The sequence below is a fragment of the Diadema setosum genome, chromosome 5 (assembly GCF_964275005.1).
Source record: "Diadema setosum chromosome 5, eeDiaSeto1, whole genome shotgun sequence".
Classification (NCBI taxonomy): Eukaryota; Metazoa; Echinodermata; class Echinoidea; order Diadematoida; family Diadematidae; genus Diadema; species Diadema setosum.
Window position 1 is genome coordinate 15773467 of NC_092689.1, and position 9596 is coordinate 15783062.

Below are 9596 nucleotides of genomic sequence, written 5' to 3' on the forward strand. Positions count from 1 at the left end.
GAAACTTTTGTTAAAAAACTTTCAAGTCACAAATGCAAATCAATGTTCACAGTTCATAGACTAGCTCAGCCACTCTGATGCCTGACACAAAATTTACAGACCTTAAAACTAAGTGTCATAAAGCACAATTCATCAATACATACAATCACAAATGAGAATGCAGAAATGTGGAATCAAAATGGAAGTTACCATACTGTAAAAGTGCAAATTTTTTTTTGTGTGTTTTCTGCGCTGTCGGGTAAAATCAATTTTGTGTTTTTTTGTAATCAAGATATATGTACATGTATATATATGCCAAGAACATTTTTAGCGATTTTTTGCACTCTGTCAGGTAGGATGAATTTTACATATTTTTAATCCTGTGGATTCTATGAAAAGATATTACCTACAAGAAGAAGAAAAAAATGTGCATGTTTCTAATTTCATGCTAGCTTTATGTTCCATGAAATGCATGAAAATTTCAATTCTACTAAAATTTCCACTTTTACAGGTTTGTTGTTTTTTTTTCCAAAACAGCAGAATGGTAATGTAAACTTCCTATCGGGTTGTGAAGAAATCATTCACATAATATATTAATTATATGAAAATGATTAAAAAATATATATTTTGGAGCATGATTTCAAATCATTGCTAACTTTTCATGTGCGTTTGTGTTTTTGCTCGTGGTGTTTCTTTATTGTTGGTGTTTTCATCTCTGGCTTTGCATTGTTTTTATAGTCCTGTTAATAGAAAAGTTTCAAATGACTGGATATAAAACATTAAATGTCTTACAGTCCCAGTCCGGCTCACATTGTTTGGCATGATATTCTTACACTTCCTCCTCTGTTTCCTGTAATCAATATGTATGCCGACATAGAAAAAGAAAAAAAAAAATCCCTGGCAGCATTCATCATCCAGTGTCTTTTCACATTGTACCCGGAAAACACATTTACCCTGTATACACAAGTTCTAACACTTCAGGACACTACAAGATGATAATGTAAGTACTTCAATTGTTAAACTCTGAAAAAAAAAGGTGGAGACTGATTTGAAGTTTTTATTTGATTGATTCTAATGTCACCCATATAATATATTTTGAAGTGGTGAAACAAGAACAACTGGACAGTTATTTGCATGTTTGAAACACACTGTATTGAAGAAAAGGAAATTTATTGTTTATAAAAACCCTGCACAAATTGTTTTCGAATGTCAGCATTACGTGACTGAGCACTTCAATTATTACACATATTGGTGATGAACAACATTTTTGTATCAGCAAGATGTGCCATAACTTGAGGTGATCAAACAAAATATCATACAATCCTTCAAAATTCTCACTGAATGGATGGATTCTCATCAACCTCAAACTATTTTGAAATATATTAATAGTCAGGACTCACGCAAATCACAATGTGTTTAACACATATGACCAATACTGGATTGATGGCATTTGTTTGTTTGTTTTGTGTTGTTGTTGTTGGTGATGGTATTTTATTTTGTTTTGTTTGTTTGTTTTTGTTTGTTTGTTTGTTAACATTTGTTGTTGTTGTTGTTGGGGGGGGGGGGGTTCTCTCCAACCTGATGCTAGCAGTGTGCTACCAGTTGTCAATCTAACAACTTGGCCTAGACCAGCTGACATGTTTGAACAGCTGGGAGGCTACCAGCTGAGAAATTCCCTTCCCCGGTCTCATTTATCTCAGCTGCACCTCATCTTCTCTACCGGTACCAGAGGGCGTGTCTGTCTGTGGGAAAGAATTGTCATGTCTTCGTGAGGAGCCAGGTACCTGCAGGTTTCATCGAGATGGTGCATCGCAGACGTTCCCATCATACATATTTTGCATAGATCTCTCACTAAGTATGCACAGTTCACTTGAAGTTCATTGTCAGATGCACTTTAGTGTATCTTCTACAGGTGAAATAGAAATTTCCACTGCTCCAAGCTTACAGGTTTGTTACCATAAATATGCTGGGGTGCCAAATGTATGATAGGCCATATGCAAACTGTAAGACATGTTTGTTAATAATAAATGTGAAGATGAAAGTGTGTTGATGATACAATGTACCAATTGATTAATGATAATTGTGTAGAACTCATGTACTACAATTTGTTAACATCAATGTATATCATGCCACTATCCCTGATAACTTAATGACAGCAAGTCTTCAAGGACGTTTATGCATTGATAAAATATGTTTTTGATAACCATTTATTAAAAAAGAAGCATATTTCAATGCTAAATCTACATTGTACATATATTAGAAACAATTTGTGCACAAAAAGCAAGTACTGATCTAGATTTAAATCATTTGAGAGAAGCCCTGATTTCTGGCATACTGTTTTATAATTTGAAGAAGGTTTCATTCGTATTGTAGCCTCTAAACATGGTTCAAGCTGTCCCATGACAGTGACACTTTGCCTTATCGTAAATGCCACTTTCAGATCTCACTTTGATGTAATTTAATGCGATAACGTGGTGATGTTCCGAAAGAGGCTGAAATCGTTTACCAATCTCTCCATCTAATTTTATTCTTACATTCATCATATACATGTAGCTGACATGAGTATAGTGTAGAATTGCGCTTTAAGTCATCAATGAAAACTGAAAGGAAATTCAGCATTTGACTTTCACTTTGTTCTACACTGGTCATGAGGGAAGTTTGAAGCAAACAGTGACACCGATATTCCGAAACCAAATGCTCTCAAGATCACGACTGCTTTGATGGACAAAGCCTGCTTGCTATTACAAAGGAGACGAAACTTCACACATTGGTCACATTTGTAATTTAACACAAACCCAACCTTTTCGGCTACCTATGTATGCATCCATATCACAATTAAAATTTCAAAAGGCCTTGCTCAGTGAGGAGGCACAATAGGGTGTCCTTTATTTTGGTCACTTTCATGATTTCCTTCACTATACCTTCATTGCACAATAAGATAACGCTACAGGATATTTCCTTCCATTTGTCCTGTAAATCCAAACTCGTCAACAGGGGAACTGTTCAAGAAACTATGTACATTTAAAATGTTTTGCTGGACTGCAATTTCACATTCTATCTGAAGGTCAACATCTCCATTCCAGCACGCCAGCAAACTCGGCTCTTCATATGGACATCATGTACCACAACATTTAGTTGTAACTCCTTGGTATTATAAAGTGGTACATGTGCAATTCTTAGACACACACACAGATACACACACACATGTCTAGGAAGTGATACTATTGTAGCTCTATAAATACATAAAATGACTTTCAAATGGCCACTTCTGCCTGGACTCTCAATTTTTTTGAGGAGGTATCAAGGGCACTTTAATGGGGGGGGGGGGGGGGGGGCATCAAAGCCAAAATTGATTTAGACTCATGTTAGATATGACTATCACTTTCACCGACATTGATTTGATTGCGGTTTCTTTGTCTGGCAACAAATTTTACCAAAGTGCCATTGTTTTATGTAATACCTTGAAATTTATGTATTGAATGAAAATATCAGGGAAAATATGAAATCTTAGACCATGCCTGTTCTGGAAGAAAAATGCATGTCATGTGTGCAACAATGTAGATTTATGAAAAGATGGGAAAAATTTGTTCTGTCTTCAAACTTTTAAGATTTTCTGGTCACTTTTACAAGAAAAGGGTCATGGCCAGTTTATAGTGGCCTTAAACTCTGAGAATTTGAAGGGCATTGCTGCCAGTTGGTGGGGCATCATGGTCATTGGCCTCATGGCCTACATGTAAGTGCTTACAATTTGAGCCCTGCACATTTAATAAAGGTACTGTTCTACGGCACTGGAAAAGCCTTACATTCTGTTTGACCAGTAATATTAGCAAATTCCATTTACATATCAATCTATATAGTTTTCCCTCATCAGATAGAGAAAAGCATTTTCTTAGAATATCATGTGTGATCATATTTTATTAGAATATAAAGAATTTTCCATAACATAAATTTACAGACTATCTTCTTGGACATGGTTGAGAATCAAACGTGATGGAAACAAGTCAGTTATCCTGCCCTTCCCATAACAGTATAGGATACAGGTAGATGCGATCAGCCCGAATGTGAAGCACTCCCACAATGTAGACAGTGGAGTGCCCTGGAGTTACAATATTGGTACAGGACTGCTCTTGAATCACAATAACTACACGCAGCCGCTCGCGACAGCGCTGCACCTCTATTCCTTCGCGGACGTTGTTATCGTTCACTGTTTCCTTCATGAATATCTTTATTAATCGTGGAAAACTAAAATATAAGGAATAATCGTAATCTATGACCATCATTCAATAACCGGTATGCGATTTTTTGTTTAATTACGTCTAAAACTTACCGAAATCTATGGCTGAAATCAGGTCTGTAAACGTCCTTACTGCTTCACTCCTCATCTGCGTGTTATATGAATGGCATTCACTCTCGTATACTACAACGTAGGTAGTCGGAGATAGTCGGATGACCCCGACTAAAAAAGGTCAAATCATTGCCGGTGCAGCACGCGCGGATCTACTACAAGTTTTACGTAACACATGAAACGCACGGGTGCACGGGCGTAGGTAAAAAGCAACCACTTCTGAATGCGCATGCGTGGTAGTTTGTTGATTTTTTGAAGCTCTCGAAGGAAAAGATGCCACCGCACGATCTATACTCCGAAAAATTCAACAATAAGGTCTGGATACCAACAAAACGCCGAATTCAACTCAACAATCAGGAAAATATGCTGTAGGTAAGTGTTGCAATTATATTACTCTTAAAATCATACAAAATAAAAGGTATTTTATGTGATTTTGCCGTCAATAGTGACGGTCGTTTACAACGTTGAAACACTAACACATGTCAGACCCTGTGCGCAGCACAGTGTCTGGTCAGGCTAGAATCACAATAATGGTACACACAGAAATTGTAGGACAGTTAGGCCTACCACTAAGCAGTAGATCTATGCAGCTTTACTTTAGTTGTAAATTCTTCCAGAAGTCATATCCATTGCTCCCCAAATCATGTCAGTTGAGCCTGCCGCACACTAAACTCACGACTACTGACTGTAAAACACGATAATATTCGCGGCACAAAATTTTTGCGGATTGGAGCCGACGGCCTTTTTCGTGGCATGAAATTTTTGCGAATTGTCACTGGTGTTCAATGCATAGTGTGGACAAAAAAATTCCGCGTGCATTTTAATTTTATAAATCTTGGAGCTTGCTAACTATACACAGCCCAGTCGCTGTACATGGTACGTTGCGACAGGGCTGTACGCGCGCGACCACCAACCACTAGGAGAGCGACGTAATCGTATTACGATAGCTTTGAATTTTGATACTTAACATCATTTTTGTCACCTCAAACTCAACGAGTATACTTTTCAATATTTACTCTACATCTGATGCTATCAGTATTCAAATGTACGCAATGAAACTTACCGAAATTGATCATCATATCCAGCATGTCCACACGGTACACAATCTTTCACGCCAGGCCTAACTATACACAGCCCAGTCGCTGTACATGGTACGTCGCGACGTACCGACGGTCAGGAATTGCGCCAGAAAGTGTCATTTATTTGTTCCACGGACTTATCGCAAGTGGTCTCCATGGACCCAGTGTGGCGAACTATTATTCTTCTGTAATAGAAACATGCATTTAACGTGAGTAAAGTATTCTGTTTAAAGGAGAAAAGTATACATTTTCCTAAGTTTTGTAGTGCTAGTTGTGTTGAGGTTCCTCACTTTGAGGCTGCATGCCACGCTCGTCAGACGCTGTTTTCGCATAGCGTAACAGCGTCTGGTCGGGCTAGGAGCTCGCGAAATTAAAATGCATGTGAACATTCGTTTTTACAATAGACGACTGACAAACTTTGGATCCGAAATTAATCAACATATCCTCAGAATCGAATAAACACGCTTATTTAGTTCTTTTTCAGATCCAAAGACTGTCAATCGTATAGTCATGAGTCACACATAATGTAGATCTGAAGTGTGCAGTAAAAATTAGGGTGTTAGGGTTAGGATTGTTAGGATTAGACTAACGGTTAGACTTACCCGAGTTCATGATTTTGGGTATGGTTAGGATTAGGTTCAGGATGTTCTAACACTGCGTTTAATAGGGTCAGGGGGAGGGTCGGGGTAATTGTCCAGGGGGTAGGCCTAATTGCCCTAGACCCCTTTAAACGACCAATACCCCCCCCCCCCCTCCCATTTACATACACTTTAGGCATAGCCAGGGCAAACAAACAGTAACGTGAGGTCGTGAACAGAATTAGATGTCATTGACACCCAGCGGGCTGCTCCTTGCTCTTCACCCCGCTGCGGTCGGGGTGATGTGGGTCAGCGATGCGGACGGACACGCGCCTAGCAGTTGTTCAATAGTTGGAAAATACACAGAAACCAAACAAGGTACGACTGACAGAGATTCAAACGACGATATTTACCTGGATAAACTGAATAGTTATGGCACTTTTTCCGACTCCTCCACCACCGACAACGACAATTTTGTGCATTTGCACATGATTATTGCTGGTGGCATTCGACGACATCGTAGCGGTATGATCCTAACTGACTCCTCCAGAATACTTCACACGTAGTGCGTACGTATGAGCCAGCACGCTAGCAATAATACAAGCGGTCAGCAGACAGAGCTGAGCTATAAAAGCTCGGTAGCTTGTTTTCCCACTAACGTATTTTAGTGCCCATATAGAACCTCTTTGGTTCTGTCTAGCTGCACCCACAGATATAAATAGGTAGATTGATCAAGCCCATTCACAACCCACGCGTAGCTTTATAGCCAGTTGCGCGCACATTACATGCCGCCATTTTGATTAGTCTTTTGTTACGTCACGGCTTGCGATGAACAGGGGGAGGTAAAAAAGAAGAAAAAAAAAAGTCAGCGAAGGCCTGCGCGCGCTAAACTGCAACTCTGCAAACCCTGTTCTGCGCACGCTAGCCGTGACGTAACAAAAGACTAACCAAAATGGCGGAGATCGCGTGCACTGGCTATGCTTTCAGACCCCACTTGATCATTCTACCTATATAGTTCTGTGGCTGCACCGTATCCGAGCCGATTGACACTTTGGCACGTGAGGGCGTAATAGAACGTGGTCCGTAAATGCACTACGCATCATGGTGCATTCATCGTAGCCAGAAAAGACTCCTACTGTACATTCATCCATCTATCCAACCAGGGCATCCCTTCGTTGATTCCTTTTGAGTAGTAGTAATTCACTTCTTTAATTTGAAGAGAGATAAAAAGTGGAACCAATTCACGGCTGAACAATGCCTTACATTATCAGCAGACTTTCATTGGGTTATCGGCCAATTTTCAAACAATTCAAGGGCTTGATGTCCTTCCTGGTTGACTTTAGAGGGGACAGAGGATGGGTCCCCGTAGCGTCGTCCAGGCGCGATTTTTACCTCCGCCAAGGGAGGAGGTTAATAGTACCGTTGCGTGTGCAAAATAACTCAAAAAGTAGTTAACGGATTGGGATGAAACTTGCAGGAAAGGTTGAGAATGACACAAGTAACAAACGATCAACTTTTGATAGTGATCCGACAATTTGGGGGGAATTTATGAAGGATTTTTGATATTTTGGCAGGTATTGTAGGGTCAAAGAAATTGGGAGTTCAGGCTGCGCGTATTTGAGGTTTGCATGCGCGCACTAAAGTGCGTGCTCCAAAGAGGTTCTATATATAGAACCTCTGTGGCGTGCTCTCATTGTGCAGCTAGCTAGGGCGAGGCGCGCAGTGCAGCTGAGGGTTTATGACGTAACAGAGGCTTCTTGATTGGGAAATCGGGCGACTTTCAGCACACAATAAGTACGTATGGGTGGAAATCACTGATATCTCTATGTAAGAAAAAGATCAGTGGTGGAAATGAGCTGTATGCTTGGCGGAGGTCTGTGCTCTCAGAGTGCCTCTCTAGTTTTTTTTTTTAGTTTTGTTTTTGTTTTTGTTTTTGTTTTTGTTTTTGTTTTTGTTTTGTTTTTTTGTTTTTTTTTTTGTTTGTTTGTTTGTTTGTTTTTTTTTTTTGGGGGGGGGTTGTCCCCTTTGCATGATCTTGTTGCCATTTTTAATGGATTTCGTGATCTGCAAACACAGTTGCCTGCAAAAGTATAAAACCCAATATTCCATCCAAGATGTGCATTCCTCGTGCACGAGGGGAAACCCCCTTTCACACCTTCAGCTCCGATCTCCGCTCGGTCGTTGCGCTCTCACCTTGCGAATATGCTGTTCACAGGACGGGGCGTATTGTGATGCTGTAACTGTCATGGGCCTAAATAGGTCCATTCAGGTTTACAATAGGCCACTCTACATGCATTACAAGCACAAAAATGAAGTATATTTGTCTTCATTACTTACAAATCCAAGTGTGAAAAGCACAAAATTAATTAATTCATTAATTCGCATTCATTCATTCATTTCATTATTAAAATGTGACGAATCACACTTGATCCCACATAAAAACAAAAGAATAGGAATACATGCATGCACTACCATTACTGTGAGGTTTGACTACTGTTTTATAGTAAATGTCACATACACTGTTCATTTGATATTGTCTTTTTGACAATATTCCATGACAAAGTGAATAATGTATTGCACATGTGCGTTGTCAGTGGCGGATGGGGGGGGGGGGTGCACCGGGCACGCCGGCACTCCTTTGTATTTCCGTTACATAAAAGAAAGGGTTTTTGTTTTTGCTTGTCAGCCGATGAAACCCGGAACTAGCACGAGAGACGGCACGGGAGCCGCCCCTTTTTTTGTTAGTGTTTGTTTTGCTTGTCAGCTGATTAAACTCGAAAGTGACACCAGAAATATATTTTTTTGCGCCCCCCACCCTTTATATACGGAATTCCTTAAAAATGTGAATTCAAATAAATAGGCCCATCAAACAAACAATAAACAAACAAATGTTTTGATAGTGGCGATTAGGCCTACTGAGAAAAGTGGGGAAAGAATGAAAAGTGATGATTTGCTGTGATAAAATCTATAAATCATTCCGAACATTTATATTTTTCGCTTATGAACTCCGTTCCTAGATTTATAACGCTATCAGTAACTGTACAAGTATATAGGCCTATTTCTTAAAAGTTCAGTGTTTTTACACAATCTTTGCTACTAACTTTTAAATGATTACATAATCATGATTGCTCCATATGCAGGGTCCGCACGCTCTCTATTTGTTTCTCGGCCAAAAGTAACATACAAAGTTATGGGTAATGAAAGACCACAACCCTGCCCACGAAAAATGCGCTACATTTTGTAAGTTATAAAGCATCTGTACTAAAATGTGCTGTAGTATATGCAAGTAACTGATCTTTTCATAGGGGATACTATAAAGAGAAGACTATAAACAGGTCTGTGATAGAAGTTTATATAAGACAATGCCATATTGCGAGAGCCCGTTCACATGTACAGAAACCACAAACTGATCATTTCTCGACTTCCAAAATACTGTCCGATTCTATCAACATTTCTACCGTTCAATATCATGATTTTGTTCTGTTACCCTTAGACCTTAGGCCTACAAAAATGTCACTGAGAGAGTATGCATGCATGCCTTTTGTGAACTAAAAAGAAAAAAAAAATGAGTGGCCTCTCGCTGAGTAACCAAATTTAATTTTTGACTTGTCATAT

At 39.4% G+C, this 9596-nt stretch overlaps 1 protein-coding gene across 1 annotated transcript in view; it reads right to left on the reverse strand.

Annotated features, from left to right (window-relative positions):
• LOC140229138 (ras-related protein R-Ras2-like) overlaps positions 1 to 6644 on the reverse strand; it is a 50763-nt gene extending 44119 nt beyond the window's left edge. The window contains exon 1 of the mRNA XM_072309404.1: positions 6395 to 6644. Coding sequence (XP_072165505.1) covers positions 6395 to 6499 — 105 coding nt within the window. The 5' untranslated portion in view covers positions 6500 to 6644. The remainder of the gene's footprint in view (positions 1 to 6394) is intronic.
• Between the last annotated feature and the right edge of the window lie 2952 nt (positions 6645 to 9596).